Consider the following 19,082-nt stretch of genomic DNA (forward strand, 5'->3'; position numbering starts at 1 on the left):
TTTCCTATGGGAAAGGGAAAGAGTGCCCAGCACAGCCCTTTTTGAAGGAAGCAGGAAAATCATCTCAGTGACTGAAGAGCAGAGCCCTGGGTGTCTCCCAGGGAATGAACCCTTGTCCCCACTGCTGTCCCACAGAGGCACCAGGAATGAGACTGGGACAAATCCCACTGAGGGCTTGAGCCCTGTAAGGGGGAAAGGAGCCTTTCCCAACCTTTAATACACAGGAGTTCTGCTCAGGGGAGGGTCTTCAGTGACACCCACGATGTGAGGAGGCTCAGCTGTCACCTGTGCCCTGTGCCTGGGGTGTTGTGGTGAAGCCACTGCAGGGGAACGTCACTGTCACTTTTCCTGCCCTTCCTTGTCCCTGGACAAACAGGGACTAGGCAGGACACAGACTGCCCCAAAATCTTGGAAACCTCCCCAAAACCATGGGAAAACTTGCTGGGATGAAAGTCAGCAACTACACCTGCAGTGAGGGTGTGATGCCAACCTGGGATAGACTCAGCAGGTGAGGAATTCGTGGGCACGAGGCGGGCTCTGAGCATCTCTGAGTGCCCCGTGGCAGCACCCAGAAGTTCCAGCCTTTCCCGGGATTTCCCTGAGGGATACCAGCGGCTCAGATCGCCCCGGGACAGGGTTTGGCTGCCTTTATTGAGCTGTCAGCCCTTCCGAAGGGTTTTAGTGATGGTTCAAGCGCGCTGTGGGAGCGTCCAGGTGCGGCTGCAGAGCCGGAGGGTTTGGAAACACAGCCCTGAACCCCCGTCGCAGGCAGGCCCGGGGCGGTCCCGGCCCGGACTGAGGGATTTTCCGGGAATTTTGGGAATTTCGGGAATTTCGGGGCTTTTGCTCCGACCCGACCGCGGAGCGCGTCCCCGCAGCGCCCCCTGGCGGCCGCGCCGCGGAACAGCCGCGACCCCCGGGACCACCGAGAACACCGGGACCGCTGAGAACATCGAGAACACTGAGAACACCGAGAATATCGAGAACACCGAGAACACCGAGAACACTGAGAACATCGAGACCACTGAGAACATCGAGAACACTGAGAACACCGAGATGGCTGAGAGCACCGGGACAGCTGAGAACACCGAGAACACCGAGACCACTGAGAACATCGGGACCGATGAGAACACCGAAAACACCGGGACCTCTGAGAACACCGAGAACATCGAGACCGCTGAGAACATCGAGAACACCGAGAACACCGGGACCGCTGAGAACATCGAGACCACTGAGAACACCGAGAGCACCGAGATGGCTGAGAACATCGAGAACACTGAGAACACCGAGATGGCTGAGAGCACCGGGACAGCTGAGAACACCGAGAACACCGGGACCGCTGAGAACATCGAGACCACTGAGAACACCGAGAGCATCGAGATGGCTGAGAACATCGAGAACACTGAGAACATCGAGAACACTGAGAACACCGAGATGGCTGAGAGCACCGGGACAGCTGAGAACACCGAGAACACCGAGACCGCTGAGAACATCGAGAACACTGAGAACACCGGGACCACCGAGAACATCAAGAACACTGAGAACACCGAGACCACTGAGAACATCGAGAACACTGAGAACATCGAGAACACTGAGAACACCGAGAACACTGAGAACACCGAGATGGCTGAGAGCACCGGGACAGCTGAGAACACTGAGAACATCGGGACCACTGAGAACATCGGGACCGATGAGAACACCGAGATGGCTGAGAGCACCGGGACAGCTGAGAACACTGAGAACACCGAGACCACTGAGAACATCGAGAACACTGAGAACACCGAGATGGCTGAGAGCACCGGGACAGCTGAGAACACCGAGAACACCGGGACCACCAAGAACACCGAGACCACTGAGAACACCGAGACCACTGAGAACATCGAGAACACTGAGAACACCAAGATGGCTGAGAGCACCGGGATAGCTGAGAACACCGAGAACACCGAGACCACTGAGAACATCGGGACCGATGAGAACACTGAAAACACCGGGACCTCTGAGAACACCGAGAACACCGGGACCGCTGAGAACACCGAGAACATCGAGACCGCTGAGAACATCGAGAACACCGAGAACACCGAGGGCACCGGGACCGCTGAGAACTTTGAGACCACTGAGAACACTGAGAACACCGGGACCACTGAGAACACCGAGAACACCGGGACCACCGGGACCACCGAGAACACCAGGACCACTGAGAACACCGAGAACACTGGGACCACTGAGAACACCGAGAACACCGGGACCGCCGAGAACACCGAGAACACCGGGACCACCGAGAACACCGGGACTGCTGGGACCCCTGAGAACATCGAGACACCCGTGGCCTCCAGACTCCCAGGACCACCATGACCCCAGGACCCCTGAGACACTCCAACCTCCGCGTGTGCCTGAGCCCCCCACGATCACCACAGGCCCCACAATCCCCGGGACCGCCGAGACCCCAGGGACCCCCACGATCACCGAGACTCCCAGGACCCCCAAGATTCCCGCAGGTGCTCCACACCCCACAGCCACTCCCAGGTGTGTGCGTGACCCCCTGGCTCCTCACACGCACAGCCGAGCTCTGCCTGTGCCACAGTGACCCCCGTGTCCCCCTGTCCCGCACCTGCACACACGCGTGTGCAAACACTTGAGGCGCAAACACACGAGCCCTCACCCGTTAGGTGTGCAAACACCCCCACGCACCTGTGTCACACACACGGGGCACACACAGCCGTGCCACAAACACACCTGCACAGACACACCTGTGCCACACACACACCTGCACAGACACACCTGTGTCACACACACACCTGCACAGACACATCTGTGCCACACACACACCTGCACAGACACACCTGTGTCACACACACACACCTGCACAGACACATCTGTGCCACACACACACCTGTATCAATGCACACACACACAGGTGCTCACACACACACACACACACACGTGTTCATACACACACACACACACACACATGTGATCTCACACACACACACACACAGGTGTTCACATACACACACACACACACACAGTGCTCACACACACACACAGGTGTTCACACACACACACACAGGTGCTCACACACACACACACACACACACAGGTGCTCACACACACACAGGTGTTCACACAAACACACACACACAGGTGCTCACACACACACAGGTGTTCACACACACACACACACACACGTGTTCACTCACACACACACACAGGTGCTCACACACACACAGGTGCTCACACACACACACACAGGTGTTCACACACACACACACACACGTGTTCACTCACACACACACACAGGTGCTCACACACACACACAGGTGCTCACACACACACACACACACGTGTTCACTCACACACACACACAGGTGCTCACACACACACACAGGTGCTCACACACACACACACACACACGTGTTCACTCACACACACACACACAGGTGTTCACACACACACACACACACACACACGTGTTCACTCACACACACACACACAGGTGTTCACACACACACACACACACACACACACAAACGTGTCCACTCACACACACACACAGGTGTTCACACACACACACACACACACACACACACACGTGTTCACTCACACACACACACAGGTGCTCACACACACACAGGTGTTCACACACACACACACACACGTGTTCACTCACACACACACACAGGTGCTCACACACACACACAGGTGCTCACACACACACAGGTGCTCACACACACACACACACACACACACACGTGTTCACTCACACACACACACAGGTGTTCACACACACACACACACACACACAGGTGTTCACACACACACAGGTGTTCACTCACACACACACACAGGTGTTCACACACACACACACACACACACAGGTGTTCACACACACACAGGTGTTCACTCACACACACACACACGTGTTCACTCACACACACACAGGTGCTCACACACACACCTGCACACACACTCACGTGCACACACGTGTAGACCACACACGCCACACACGTTGACGTCACTCACTCTACGTCACACACGCGGGTTGGGGGTGGAGCCTCTGCCGGAGTGGGCGGAGCTCCCGGATGTGGGCGCGGGCGCAGCGGGCGTGGCACTGCGGGGCGGGGCCTGAGGCGGAGTGTGGGCGGGGCTAAGGCAGGGGCGGGTCGCTGTTGGGGCGGGGCTATTTCGGGGTGTGGCTATGTGGGGCGGGGCGCTGTCCGGGGCGGGGCCTGAGGCGCTGTGGGGGCGGGGCCTGAGGCGGCGGGCGCGGAGCCGTTCCAGTTCCCGTTCCCCTTCCCGTTCCCGTTCCGGCGCCTCCCCGCCCCGTCCCGTCCGCTGCGGCCCCGCCATGGCCGGGCGCGGCGCCTTCCCGCTCAGCCCGCTGCCCCCCTCCGCCGCCCCGCCGGCCCCGGGGCCCGGCACCGCCCTGCTGCGCGGCCCCAGCCCCGCGCCCGCCGCCGCCCCGGGCTACCGCGCCATGGGCCCGGCCGCCGCGCAGTACCAGGTGAGAGCCCCGGGGCGGCGGGAGGGCCGCGGGGGGCACCCGGGGGGCACCCGGGGGCCCGGGCCAGCGCCGGGGGGGCCGGGCGGGCCGGCGGGGCCTTCCCGGGGCAGCGCGGCCGGGCCTGGCTGGCATCGCCCGGAGCGGGCCCGGCACCCCCGCTGGGGCCGTTCTGCTGCCTCTTTTAGTCGGGACGCCTCCCTCTTCCCTGCTCCCACTTTGCACCCTCGAAGCCCGGTGGAAGTTGGGCCGGGCCCGTCCCCGTCCCCTCCCGCAGCGGGTGAGCCGGGCCCGGGCCGGGGTCGCTGCCGTGGGCCCCGAGCCCGCTCCGTCTCCGCAGCCATCCCGGCCCGTGCCCCGCCGAGAACGCGTTCGTGTCCTTGTCAAAGGCGGCGGTAACGCGTGGTGGGCAGATGTAACCTCGGAGTATCCTCGGTGTGTCCTCCGGGAGGACCAGGGCTTCGTTAGTGGTGGGAGAGGAGAGCAGGCGCTCGGTAATGTTGGGGAAAGTAAATCAGAACAACGAGCAGCCCTCCAAAAGCACGTGCAATCACTCGGTTTTCAGCCTGGCGTCTTTTACAAGTAAATTCAGGAAGTAAGAACTGTGTTTACAAGCGCCTGGAGGGACAGGACACAGGGAATGGCTCCCACTGCCAGAGGGCAGGGATGGATGGGATATTGGGAATTGGGAATTGTTCCCTGGGAGGGTGGGCAGGCCCTGGCACAGGGTGCCCAGAGCAGCTGTGGTGCCCCTGGATCCCTGGCAGTGCCCAAGGCCAGGTTGGACAGGGCTTGGAGCAGCCTGGGACAGTGGAAAGTGTCCCTGCCATGGCAGGGGTGGCACTGGATGGATTGAGGATCCCTTCCCACTCAAACCACTCCATGTTTCTATACTATTCCAGCAGTAAGAAGTATATCCTGACACACATTCCTGCTCCCCCTTGCACACTTGCCTTCTTAGTTCACTCTCAAGCTTGTGCTGACTATTTTGGGAATGAGTTTTCAGATGTAAAGCTCAATTTTCCAGGCAGGTTGGAAATGGAGGCGCCCAGTTGTGCAACACATTCTTCTGGGCCGCCGCTGCCTCCTCCAGAGCTGTGCCTGATTGGCATGATTTAAAACTCAGGGAATAAACCAAGCTTTGGGAAATTCCGGCTCCTTAACACAGGAGAAGGAAACAGCTTCCTCCTGCAGCCTTCAAAACGCCAGAAAATGGTGCTGGAAGCTGAGCTGGCTGAGTGTGAGCCGCTGGTAACTCGAGGCGGGGGCACTGCCTGACCTTCCATGTGCAGGGTGCAAAATCCAGCTGGGAGGCTGGAGCCAGCTGGGAGCAGCCGGGTAAACAGGCTGGCAGATGCTGCTTCCCCCACGGCTGGGCTGGCAGCAGGTGTCAGGAGCAAGGGGCAGTGTCCCCGCGGTGATGTGCTGTCCCCTCGGTGTCCGGCACTGCTGGCGCAGCGGGATCAGCCCCCAGGCTGGTGTTGAGTGGCCTCTCCCTGAGCCTGGGAGAGGATCCAGAGGGTCTGCCCTTTGTTTTGCAATTCCCAGGCTGAGGAAAACAGCACCTCCCATCTCTGCCATCCCCCCAGGGCTTGGTTCTGTCCCAGTTTTAGGAAGAGCTGCGTTGTTTGGGCACCAGGAGACAGAAGAGGCCCTGGTCAGGCCAGTGAGGGCTTAGGAGCTCTAATCTCGGGATTATTAAACATATGCTCGTCCTTCGGATATCCTTGTGTGCCTGCTGGGGATTTCCTGGCAGCCCAGGCAGGGAATCCAGGGGGCTCCGTTGGTGGGAGCTGATGTTTCCGGAGCAGCCAGGGGCCGGTGCCATGCCTGGAGCAGGAAGGAGAGGCCTTTTCCAGGAGCAGGAACATCGGGAGTGGTGGGGGGTGTGGGCAGATCCCCCACCTTGATCCCTTTCCCTGCCCCTGGAGCAGCCAGGATGCCTAGGCTGAGCCCCAGCAGCCACGTTTCATGGAAGTTAAGCGGGAAGGAGCCTTCCTGGTTTTTCAGGTGCTGGTTTCAGGTTTAGGAGAGTTTTTCCCAAGTTTTAGGATTAACGCCGTGGCCTGGAGCAGTGTAGATCTGTGTGGGATGAGACCTTGGAATTCAGCACTCTGGCCTCGCTGATGCTTTCCTGATGCAGAATTAGGTCCCCATTTAAATGGATTTTATTGGCACGTGTTGGGAAGACAGAGCCTGGATTCCCTGGCCAGGAGACTGCTGCAGGCAGGGAGCTCCCAAGCCTGGAAGCAGCTCTGTGATCCTGTCCCTGGGCAGATGGCAGTGGGAAGGAAAGTTGTGCTTCATGGAGAAATCCATGGAGGAGCTGAAGAAGTGTGGAATGTTGTGCCAGTTGAAACTGGGGAAGCCTGGACATGATGGAGAGGGAGAAATCCACCCCTTGGGGAGCAGGGAGAGCAGTGTTCCTGCTTATGCAGTGGTGGGGACTGGCTTGGAGGGGGCCAGCAGCAGAGCTAGAGCTGTTACAGAAGGCTCCTGCTGGATAACCCCACCCTTCCCCAGGGAGAGGCTTTCCAAGGCAGGTTTCATCAGAGCCTGAGCCTGGAGCTGCTTCCAGCCTGATCCAAAGCAGATGGACACTGTCCTTTGGAGCAGGGGAGGAGGGCAGAGCAGAGCCCAGGCACGCTCTGCTGCTCCTGGGAAACGTGACAGGGAATGGGGAACAGCAACACCTCCAGCCCTCTGCTTCCACAGCGCCTTCCCGGGAGCCCTCCAGAAAGTTTGGCCCTGCAGGAACACCACAGGCAGCGTTTGTGCCGAGCCCATCTCCCCAGGAGGAGCCAACACCTTTTTGTTCCTTGTTCCTGCTGCTGCTCCTGCCCCTGTGGGATCTGAATCCCTGTGACCTCTCCTTTCCCTGCCCTGGAACATTCAGGGCTCCAGCTGCGGGGCTGTGGACAGGCAGGTTTGTCCAGCCCAGACAGCTCTGCTGCTGCTGGAGACATTCCAGGATGTGTCCTGGATCTGCTGGGGGCTGTGCCTGTGCTGTGCCCTTTTCCCTTTGATTTACCACTTCCTCATGTCAGCTTTACAGCTGAGATCTGGCTCCTGGAGCTCCTCCTGTGTCAAACACAGAGGTTTTCCAAGTGTGGGGAATTTGGGGGCTTGCAGGGAGCTGCAGCAGAGTTTGCAGCAGCAGCATCTCCATCCCAGCAGCACCTCCCAGCTGAAGGTCTGTGCCAGCACCAGCCCAGGCTCTCCCTGGCACCTTCCCAAGAGGGATTTGCTCACAGATAAAGAGGAACAAAGGGGAAAATCACTCTTTTGGGGTGTGCAGGGGGCTCATGATCCCAATCCACGCAAAGCCCTGGGCAGCAGAGCTCTCCTGGAGCCCAGCCCGATGTGGAGCTGGAACCTTGTTTGAACAGGGATTGTTTCTGTATCCCGGTGGGAAGTGCTGCTGCCTGGGCACGAGGGGAGGAACTTGCAGCAAGAGCTCTTGGTGCTGGACCAGGCTCTGCTCCAGAGCCCTGGCCGAGGATGGATGTGGGCTCTGGCTCCCTGGTTCCCTGTCAGTGTGCCGAGCTGGATCCTGGAGCAGGACAGGAGGGGGTGGGGAGGAGCCTTCCTCCCTGGCTGGGGAGGTGCAGGGAAGAGCCAGGGTCCTGGAAGGAACGTGAAGAGGCCCTGGAGCTGTTTGCAGAAATCCTGCTTTGCTTCAAGTTCTCTCTCCAGCCCAGCTTCTTCCTGCAGATCCATCCTGGGATTTATTGCTTCTCCTTCCTGCTACCAGCCCCCGATTTCTGGGCTGCCCTTCCTCGAGAAGGGGCCTTTGGCAGGCTCAGAGGCTCCTGCCATGCCAGCAAACATGCCTCGGGAAGCCTCCCAGCCTCCTGTTGGATTCAGCCAGGGCCGGTTCCGGGCAGAGCTGCCCCAGGCCCGTGGGCTGAGCGGTGCCCTGGGATGAACCCCGAGCGCAGCCCCGTCCCTGGCAGGGAGCAGACACGGAGCTGCTCGTCCCTGGCAGGGAGCAGACACGAGCTGTTCACTGTCCCATTTCCAGAGGCTCCGCAGGGAGCGTTGGATGGGATCCAGGCTGTTCCTCCCGCTGAGCTTGCAGGGTTTGCCCTTTGTCTGCCCCTCCGAGGGGAGGGGACAGGGCGGGCCCTGGGGGTGGCACAGGGACTGGGGGTGCTGGGCAGGAATGAGCTCCTGCTTGGAGCTGGTTTAATCAAATTTCCTGAGGTTAAGCCCTCTGCATCCTGGGAATTTCCTGGTTTTCCAAGAGGGCTGGAGACAGGCTTCACCCTGGGGCTGTGGTGCTGCTTTCTGACTCGCTGAAGATTTTAGGCTGGGCTTGTGTGAGAAGGGTTTGGGAGCCTTTGGGGCAAGTCTGCCCCAGTCACTGGTGACTGGTTGAGCCAAGAGGCTTATCTGTTGCAAATTTGAAAATCCTGAGAGTAAACTGAGAGGAAAATTCCATGTGGAGAGTTCTGCCCTCCCCGTTTTGCTCATCCAGGCAATCCAGTGTGGGTCCTTGGTGGGCTGGAAGTTGCTCCCTGGCAGCTGAGCTGTGGCTGATGGTTCTCAGATGGTTTGGGAGGTGATGGTGAAGTTAAAGTGTGACAAATCTGTGTATCCTTGTGCTGAACCTCTCCCTGCCGATGGAATTGTCTCAATGGAGCTTTGGAAAGAGCAGCTGGACACACAAGAGACCTTGTCCAGGACGTGGAGCTGTCAAAGACTCACTGAAGCCTCCGAATCTCTCACTTCAGGGATAGATCTGAAGCGGGCTCCATGGAGTGGCAGAGGGAGGGAGGAGAGACCTCAGGGCTGCTCTGACCTCAGGGCTGGGTCCTGACAGCATTGCCAGGGCAGGGAATGTCTCTGGAGCTGTGGAACCTCCCTGGTCTTCCAGGCACCGAAAACACCGGGGGCAGGGTTTCCCTGGGAGCCATTTCCTGCTCCTGGTGGCTCCAGGGAATGCAGTCTCTGCTTCCAGCCTGGGCTCTGCACTCAGCTGCTCTGGGGCCCCAGGAATTTCAAATTAAAAGTTTCCCAGCTCTTTCTGGGGGTTTCTCTGGTTTTCTGTGTGTCAGCACAGCCTTGGGTTCCACAGGGGTTCCACAGTCGTGCTGGAACTGAACTGCAGAACAGCATTTACTGTGGTTTGTCGTGTTGCACAGGCTGTGGGTCCACCCGGCCCTGCCACAACGGATTTCTTGATAAACCCAAAGAAACTGGGGCCTGGCCTTGTGGTTTTGGCACAGAGAGGTGCTGCTGGCCCTGCTCACCCCTGGAGTCACGAGGAGCTGCACAAATGGGGCTGAGCAGGAGGAGAGGAACATCTGGGAGGAGGAAAAAGGAGCCTCCTGCTCTGGGGAAGGGAGGGTCAGAGCCCGGGCTCTGGGCTTGCTGCTTCAAAGGCTCTGGAGCCTGTGTGGTTGTGTTTGTTGTGTAACGGGCTCAGCCTGGGCCTGGGGGGGTTTGAGCTTCCACGTGCAGCGCTAATCCTGGGGCCCTGCTGCTGCCCTGACCCTGCCTGGAACACTTCTCCTCTCGGGATCTGCCACTGGCAGAGGCACCTGGGGCAGCTCAAACTCTTGGCTTTGTGTCTGTCAGCTTTTCACAGAGGTGGGGCTGGTTTTTAGGGATTTTTTGGCTGCAGCTCCATCAAACCAAGCCCTGCTACAGCTCTGAGCTGTGGAGGGCAGGCCGGCTGCATCCCATATTCCCAACCCTGCATCCAGGGTTTGCTCCCAGATGTATCCCTGTGTGCAGGGAATGAGGTGTTTCCTTGGCTCCCTGCCCTGCAGGGCTGTGGGGATGTCCTGGCACGTCAGGAGCCTGGGGCAGGGCAGAAATGTTGCTCTGCTGGCTCTCCCAGCCTCCCACCTTGGCAGGGGGAGCTGAGGATCAGAGGATCCCGGGAAGCTGCTGGATCAGCCCCAGGGTGGAGCAGGGAGGAGCAGGAGAGGTGGCTGCTGGGTCCTGGGGGGCTGGGACCAATTGTCCCCGGGGGACAACCTGATGGCACCTGAGGCGCCAGTAGGTGCTGCCAAATCAGTACTCTGAGGGTGCAGAGGGGCTGCCAGGGCTGGGACCCCTCGGGGTTTTGTTGTGGCTCCCAAATTCCCTGTGTGTGTCCCTGGAAGGGGAAGGACAGGAGCTGGCTGCTGACAGGGAGGAGCTGCTGCTTCCTCCATCCCTCACCTTCCTGCCTGTGGGAGGAAATGGGATTGCCCTGCTCCCCACTCCTGTGCTGCTTTCCAGAGAGGAACCCACGAGGTCCCCAGGGTGGGGACATTGCTGGCAGTGTCCTCGTGCTGCTGCAGCTGTGGGGTGGTGGCACAAGGCCACCAGCCTGGCTTTGGCTCCACTGCTGCCAGGCCAGGCTCCCCTGCACTCCTTGGCTTCTCCTGTTCCTGCTTTCCCATCGCTTCCTGCAGCTCCTGCTGGCATTCCCTGCTCCCTGCCCGGGCCCAGGATGCACCCTCGGGGAGAGGTGGCACCCAGGGTGGATGGCACCATGGCCAGGGCCCCATTTAACCCCTGTCCCTGTTGTCCAGCAGCGCCCCGGGATGCCCCCCGGGGGCAGGATGCCCATGGCAGGGCTGCAGGTGGGACCCCCGGGAGCCCCCCCGTACGGAGCAGCGACCCCGCTGAGGCCCGGCCTGCCCCAGGCCATGATGGATCCCTTCAGGAAGCGCCTGCTGACCCCCCAGGCACAGCCACCCATGGCCACCCCGAGGAGAGGGTAAGGCTGGGATGTCCCGTCCCAGAAGGATCCCCACGGGAAGATGGGGGGGGAGTCTTGCTGGGTCCTGGCTGCACTTTGTAAAATCACAGAGTGGGTGGGGTGGAAGGACCTCAGAGCCCATCCAGTCCCACCCCAGGGCACCTTCCACTCTCCCAGGGTGCTCCAAGCTCCTTGAACATTCCCAGGACTACCACACTAATCCTTGCTGACAGGGAGCTGCATCCCTGCTTCTCTATGTATCCAGGTTGTGTTTCATCTCCAGTTTTCCATCTGACCTGAGCCAGGAGCTGCTTGCTTCAAACCAGGCACAATAATTCATTCCCGACAGGTTCTTCTGCTGGGAAACTTCTCCAGAGCACAGCAGAGCCCTTTTCTGGAAATACCTATATAAATAGAAATAATATCTAATATCAATGAGATGTCACTGCAGATACAGAGCTGTAAAAAGATGGCTATAATTCCATTCAGGACAGGGATCCCAGGGTTGTGTTCAGTCAGTGTTTGCCTCTCTTCAAGACCCCAAAGCCTCTCCAGGTCTCCGTTCAAGTGTCACCTCATGCAGAGTGCCACAGCTCCTGCTGCAGAGGGGGGGACCAGCAGGGTTTTCCTCCAGCCTGGCAGCTGCCAGAGCTTGGGAATGGGATGTTTTGGGATGGAGGCAGAGATTCCTCACTTTGCAGCTTCCTCTCACTCTGACCTCCACACCAGGAACCAAAGAGCCTCGTGGGGTCCCCAGCAGCAGCTCCTGGGGGTCTTCTTTGTCCTCTGGCAGGCACAGATGTGGCTGGAAGGATGGGATGGGGCTGGCAGATTTTAGGGAAGGATGGGATGGGGCTGGCAGATTTTAGGGAAGGATGGGATGGGGCTGACAGATTTTAGGGAAGTGTGGGATGGGCGTGGCAGATTTTAGGGATGCTCCCTGGAGCTGCAGTCAGGGCAGGACTCTTTGTTTGGGCTCTGCAGCATCTCCTCGCTGGTTCCCAACCCTGCTGATCCCTCTCTGTTGGGGCTGTTAGGCTCCTAGAATCTCCAGGCAGGATCCCTTGGTGCTCATGGATGCTCAGGTCCCATTCCCTTCCCTGGCAGCTCCATTGGCTTCGGGATCCCTCCTGGGCCATCCCAGCACTGCACAGCTGGAGCAGCCTGGCACCCACAGGGACATCAGAGCCATCCCATCAGGACTGGGATCAGGGATCAGCCAGGCTCGTGGCTGGGCATTCCCTGCTCCGAGCCGCCGGATCAAGGGATTAGGAGCTTCCAGCTGCTCTGGGGTGTCCAGACCCTGCAGGCAGCGGGGGTTGGATGGGGCAGGCATTGCTCCAAAGCAGGGCTCTGACCTCTCCTGCAGTGTTCCCCTGGAGCATGCAGTGTCCCCCGGGCCCCTCCCATGTCATCCTGCTGCTCCAGGTGCAGCTGGAGAAACGGGAATTCCCTGTGCTGCTGGAGCCTGCCCCATCTCCCGGGCAGGAAAACAGGAGAGCATTCCCTGCTGTGCCCAGGCTGAGCAGGAGCTGGGCACAGGGGTGGGCTCGGGGCGATGGAAATCTGCAGTGGGCAGGGTTGGATCCAGCTGAGCTGGATTTTCCCAGGATTTCAGCCCCACCACAGCAGGGTTTGGTTTGAGCTGGGTTTGAGGGAGTTCCTGGCAGTGGCTTTGGTTTGGAGCACTGAGAGAATGGGATGGCTGCTTTCAGAGGGGAAATTTGGGAATTCTGTCCCACAGCCCTGCCTTTGCCTTATCACCTTTGCTTTCTCCAGCATTTCCTGGATTTCCTTCCCTGGTGTCAGGCTGCAACATCCAACACCTTCCCCCCAGGAGTATCCTGAGTGGGAATGGACCCCCAGTCCCACCCCTGGCCCTGCCCAGACCCCCCAACATCCCACCCTGGGCACCCCTGGCAGCGCTGTCCAAATGCTCCTGGAGCTCTGGCAGCCTCGGGGCTGGGACCATTCCCTGGGGAACCTGGGCAGTGCCAGCACCTCTGGGGGAAGAACCTTTCCCAGTATCCATCCCCCAGCAGGCAGGCAGCAGGGTGTCCTGTGGGAGCTGTAATGTTTCCTGTTTCCCAGGGTGAAGAGGAGGAAGATGGCTGACAAGGTGCTGCCACAGAGGGTGAGTGTCACCTCAGCCCAGGGGACAGAGCTGAGCTGCTGCAGGGGATGGGGGGTCCCCAAAAAGGGAGGATCTCCCTGAGTTCCCTCCTGCCCACTGGGAATTTCTGTTCAATCCCAAACCACCCTGGAATGCTTCTGTCTGTCCCTCTGGCACGGCAAGAGAGGGTTGGGGTGGGGTCAGACTCTGAGCAAGTGAGGAGCAGGAATGGGGTGGGATGGAGATCTTAGGAGGTCCCTAAGAGTCCCTAATGAGACTCCAGGGTTCCATTCCATGCAGGAATGCTGCTGGGAACAGCGACAGGCTCCAGACTGGTTTGGGCAGAGCTTTGCAGGGCTCCAGGCTGGGTTTAAAATAAAAACTGGATATTGGACTTGTCACCTGGTGTCTCCCTGGCTGCTAAGGCTGTGGGAGGGATCCAGCCCATCCCAGCACACTGGGATTGACCATTCCTGTGTCCAGATCCGGGAGCTGGTCCCAGAATCCCAGGCCTACATGGACCTCCTGGCCTTCGAGCGCAAGCTGGACCAAACCATTGCTCGGAAGAGGATGGAGATCCAGGAGGCCATCAAGAAACCCCTGACGGTGAGCTGGGGGACTGAGAGGGGGCTGGAAATCATGGAATCGTGGGAAACTTAAGGTTGGAAAAATCCTCTGAGGTCATCCAGTCCAACCATCACCCTAAGCCATATCCCCAGGTGGGATAGCCACACGTTTCTGGGACACTTCAGGGATGGGGGATTCCACCTCTGCCCAGGGCAGCCCTTTCCAATGTTTACAACCCTTTCTGTGGATAAATGTTCCCTAATACCAATCTAAACTTTCCCTGAGGCCGTTTCCTCTCATGCTGACATGGAGATGGGTGCTGCACTCCCCTCTCACTCTGTCCATCCCTTTCTCTGTTCCCATTCCACAGCAAAAGCGGAAGCTCAGGATTTACATCTCCAACACCTTCACCCCGGCCAAGGAGGAGGGAGAGGGAGGGGAGCGTGTGGCCTCCTGGGAGCTCCGTGTGGAGGGGAAACTGCTGGAGGATGTGAGGATCCAGCAGGGCTGGAGGGATGGCAGGAGGAGCTCTGGTCCATCAGGAGCATCCAGAGGGAGGGAGGGAGGAGCTGGTCTGTCAGGATCCAGGAGGGATGGACTGGTGGTGGTGGGAGGAGCTGGTCCATGGGGAGCATCCAGGAGGGATGAGGTGCTGGTGGGAGGAACTCTGATCCATCAGGACTCAGGAGGGATCCATGATGGTGGGAGGAGGAGCACTGGTCCACAACAATCCAAGATGGATGAGGAGGTGGTGGGAGCACTGGTCCATAAAGATCCAGGAGGGAAGGAGTGATGGTGGGAGGAGCACTGGTCCATCAGGAGCATCCAGGAGGGATGAGGAAGTGGGAGGAGGAGCTGGTCCATCAGGAGCATCCAGGAGGGATGAGGAGGTGCTGGGAGCACTGGTGCTGTGCTGAGAGCTCAGCTGGGGCAGCCCCCGCCCTGCTCTGGGGTCTAGAGCTGGATTTGGGATCAGGAATCTCTGCTGCCCTGTCTGCAGCCCAGCAAGCAGAAGAGGAAGTTCTCCTCCTTCTTCAAGAGCCTTGTGATCGAGCTGGACAAGGAGCTCTACGGGCCGGACAATCACCTGGTGGAGGTGAGGTGGGAGGGGATCCCAGTGGGGAATGGGGGCACGGCCCTGCTGCTCCCCCTCTGGATGCTCAGCTCCCAGGCCAGGGCCTGTCCTGCTGGGAGAGGGGCCTGAGCAGGTTTTTGGGGCTGGGGGCAGTGCCAGACCCTCCATGGGGACCACGTTCTCCTGCTTTGCCAGCTCGGGTTTAGGGATGCCTTTTCTCCCCTGGCAGAGCTCGGCTCTGACCCCTCACGGCCCAGGTCCCGAGCCAGCGCTGGAGCTGTGGTGTGTGGGGACAGGGACGTGGCCCCAGAGGCAGCTTGCCCCCCCAGCCTGGCACAGAGGGTCCCCACGGGTTGCTGATCCCCCAGGAGGCTCACCCCAGAGCCCCTTTGGGAAGAAGGGTTTGCCCTCCTGCCTGTCCCTGAGCTTGGAGGGTCCTTAGGGGGGTTTAAGCCATACCTGGCAGAGGGTTCAGACCTTTTTTGGGTGCTCCTGCCTGGAGCTCTCCCTGCACCCAGCTCTTGCTTTTGCCCTGGGAGATTCTGTGGAGAAGCTGAATCCCCTTCCAGGGGAAGCTGGGAGAGGCTCTGATGCACATTCCTGCAGGATTGATCCGGAAGCTGTGGGAGCCCTGCACCCCAAGCACTCAGGGCTGGAACTGCCCCAGTCCATCCCAGTGCTGGAGCACAGCCTGGGGTGGGATGGACTGGGAGAGCTCTGAGCTGCCACCCTGGGATCAGGAACTGCCAGGGGTGCCCCAGGCTGGGTGGCTGTGCCAGCCCCGGCCAGAGCCCCAGCCCAGCTGTGCAGACACAGACCCTGCTGGCAGGGTTGGTTCCATGGCCCTGGCCTGAGCAGTGTCCCCATTGTCCCTCGCAGTGGCACCGGATGCCCACGACCCAGGAGACCGACGGCTTCCAGGTGAAGCGTCCCGGGGATGTCAATGTGAAGTGCACGCTGCTGCTCATGTTGGACCACCAGGTATGGCCTGGGGCCACCTGGACGCCACCCAGGAGTGGGGATGGGCTGGGACAGGGCTTCGGATGAGGGTTTGGGCATGTAGGGATTGAAAGGAGCACAGGGAGCTCCAGGCATGGACCCACAGTGCCACAGGGGCTGTGGGGGACTCCTGAGGGCCCCCCCCCTCTTCTTTGGGCAGCAGGAGGAATTCCTCTGTGGAAAGGTAGTTAAAAACTGGGACAGGGCCTTGGATGAGTGTTTGGGGCATGCAGGGATCAAAAGGTGCACAGGGAGCTCTGTGAAAGGGAGTTAAAAACTGGGACAAGCTGCCCAGAGAGTGCTGGAGTCCCCATCCCTTCAGGTGTCCCAGGAGCACTCAGTGCTCCAGGCTGGGGACAGGACAGGGGTGGGTCAGGCTGGGCTCTGCTCTGGGGGGCTTTTCCAGCCTGGCTGCTTCCGTGGCTGACCCCCGCTGTCCCCACAGCCCCCCCAGTACAAGCTGGACCCACGGCTGGCCCGGCTGCTGGGGGTGCACACCCAGACCAGGGCCAGCATCATGCAGGCCCTGTGGCTCTACATCAAACACAACAAACTGCAGGACAGCCACGAGAAGGAGTTCATCAACTGCAACCGCTACTTCCGCCAGGTACCTGCACATTCCCACCTCATCCAGCTGGGAAAAGCCTCTCACCAGCTCCCACAGCCCTTCCAGTCTCTGGTTGTGCCCCTTCCCTGGGTTCTGGCTCGCACCACCAGCTTGGGGATGCCCCACCTGGCTGCACAGGTGAGGGGAGATCCTGCCATGGGTGCCAAAGGCTCTGCTTCACCCCTAGATCTTCAACTGTGTCCGCATGCGCTTCTCCGAGATCCCCATGAAGCTGGCAGGGCTGCTGCAGCACCCGGACCCCATCATCATCAACCACACCATCAGGTGGGGGCACAGCGTGCGGACGGCCCTGAGGGGCTCTGGGCTGGGCACTGGGTGGGCAATGGCTCCAGGGCTGAAGGGGCTCCATGGGATGGGGAGTGGGCAGTGTCCCTGGGACTGGGGGTGCTCAGTAGGGTGGGGAGTGAGCCAAGCACTGTCCCCAGGGCTGGGGCGCTCCGTGGGCTGGGGCCACAGGAGGCTTTGAGGTCTCCAGACTGAAGGACCAGCACAAGTCACCTGGGAGGGGAAGAACCACCAAATTTGAGGCTTCTTTGGGCACTGGTGTTGTTGTTGGGGGTCCATCCACCCCCAGCCAGGTGGGGGCTCAGCAGGTCCCCCCAACCCCATTCCCCCAGTGTGGACCCCAATGACCAGAAGAAGACAGCCTGCTACGACATCGACGTGGAGGTGGACGATCCCCTCAAAGCCCAGATGAGCAATTTCCTGGCCTCCACCACCAACCAGCAGGAAATCGCCTCCCTGGATGCCAAGGTGGGAGGGGACACTGCCAGGGGGCAGCTGTGTCCTGTGGGGGGAGCACAGCTCCTCTGACCCCTGTCACCTGCCCAGATCCATGAGACCATCGAGTCCATCAACCAGCTGAAGACACAGAGGGATTTCATGCTGAGCTTCAGCAACAACCCCCAGGATTTCATCCAGGAATGGATCAAATCCCAGAGGAGGGACCTCAAGGTAAAGGGGAGCAAATGCTAGGGAGGTTTAGGTTGGATATTGGGAAAAATGTCTTCCTGGAAGGGGTTGTCCAGCGCTGGCACAGCTGCTGAGGGCAGTGGTGGAGTTCCCATCCTTGGAGGGGCTCAGAACCATGGATGTGGCCCTTGGGGACAGGGGTCAGTGGTGAACGTGGGGTGGTGTTGGGGTACGGGTTGAAGGTCTTTTCCAACCCTAACAATTTCATGATTCTGAAGCCCGGGGGCTGGGAGAGGTCTGGGTCCATCCTGGAGCTCAGGGAGGGGTCTGGGTCCCTCGTGGATCCCTCACTCCTGGTGCCCCGTCCCCTTTGGGTCAGATCATCACGGATGTGATCGGGAACCCCGAGGAGGAGCGGCGGGCCGAGTTTTACCAACAGCCCTGGGCGCAGGAGGCCGTGGGCAGACACATCTTTGCCAAGGTGAGTTGGGATGGCAGTGACAGAGCCCTAGGACCCCGGGCAGCGTCCCCTGTTCCTCCCTGACCGCCGCGGTGTCCCCAGGTCCAGCAGCGCCGGCAGGAACTGGAACAAGTGCTCGGGATCCGCCTCACTTAAGGCGGGCGAGGCCCGGGGGCGCTCCCGCCCCGCTGCCCGAGCCGGACGGTACCGACTGGAAGCCACAGCACTTGCACAAACCCGATGTGCCTGGAGGGACGGGAGCTCCCCGGGGCTCCCCGGGCCGAGCACAGCGGAGTCCCCGCTCCCCCCAGGCCCCTGCAGCGCCTCCTCTGCTTTGCATCGCGCCCCTCCCCGCGCAGCCCCCGCGGGTTCCCCGCTCCCCTCCCATTCCCAAAAACCCCCCGGGAGCCGGGAAGCGCTGCCCGTGCCCATGGGAAGGAGCTGCCAGCCCCACCCCGAGCCCCGCAGGCCCTGCCCCTCTTCAACCAAAGTTCGTCATTCCAAACGCCAGCTCCCCCCGACGTTTTGCACTATTTTTGTGAACAGGTTTTATATAAAAAAACAAAAAAAACACGAAAAAAGAAAAAAAGGCAGCATTTTGTACAGTGGGTTTGTATTTGATTAATTAATTAATATATTGATTGAGTTCCTCTTCCTGCACTGGGCTCTGCAGGGGCTCAGGGAGGCTCCCAGGGCTGCTCTGGGGATACGGAACCGAGGGCTGGGGTTCAGTTTGTGACAATCAGTTTATTCCTTCCACCCCCCCCTCCCCCTGCTGTTTTACATAATTCTATAATTAACCACTTGTCTTGATGAGGTTTGGGGGCAGAGGGGCTGGCTCTGCCTCAGGAGCCTGTGGGGGCACAGGGGCACCAAGAACTGGAGATACTGGGGAGGAGGGAGGGGACCACGGGGGCAGTGCCACCACTGCCACCCCCACTGAAGTGCCTTTGCCCCCCTGCAGGCTCCGAGGTGGGGGGGGGGCGTTTACAGATTCCCAGGGTTGGGCTCAGGGGTTCCTGCTCTGCCTCTTGTGTAACCAGTTTTTGTCTACTTTGGATCTTTTCTAATAAAAGCAGTTAGCAGCAGCTTTGTGGGGTGTGTGCCGTGTCCTGCAGCCCCCACCCCAT

General features: G+C 59.9%; 3 protein-coding genes across 4 annotated transcripts in view; all 3 read left to right on the forward strand.

The window, feature by feature from the left end:
- FTSJ3 (FtsJ RNA 2'-O-methyltransferase 3) overlaps positions 1-19,082 on the forward strand; it is a 295,974-nt gene that overhangs the window by 265,783 nt on the left and 11,109 nt on the right. The window lies entirely within an intron of this gene.
- On the forward strand, positions 685-2,352 carry LOC137487059 (uncharacterized). The gene has a single exon (XM_068212705.1). It carries the CDS (start codon positions 685-687, stop codon positions 2,350-2,352), a length of 1,668 nt encoding a protein of 555 aa, XP_068068806.1.
- SMARCD2 (SWI/SNF related, matrix associated, actin dependent regulator of chromatin, subfamily d, member 2) lies at positions 4,279-19,040 on the forward strand. The gene is made up of 13 exons (XM_068212176.1): positions 4,279-4,501; positions 11,029-11,216; positions 13,290-13,332; positions 13,795-13,917; positions 14,249-14,368; positions 14,879-14,974; positions 15,833-15,934; positions 16,398-16,559; positions 16,747-16,844; positions 17,198-17,333; positions 17,412-17,534; positions 17,872-17,973; positions 18,055-19,040. Exons 1-13 carry the CDS (start codon positions 4,346-4,348, stop codon positions 18,106-18,108), a joined length of 1,503 nt encoding a protein of 500 aa, XP_068068277.1. The 5' UTR covers positions 4,279-4,345; the 3' UTR covers positions 18,109-19,040.

This window comes from Anomalospiza imberbis, chromosome 22 (genome assembly GCF_031753505.1).
Source record: "Anomalospiza imberbis isolate Cuckoo-Finch-1a 21T00152 chromosome 22, ASM3175350v1, whole genome shotgun sequence".
Taxonomy (NCBI): Eukaryota; Metazoa; Chordata; class Aves; order Passeriformes; family Viduidae; genus Anomalospiza; species Anomalospiza imberbis.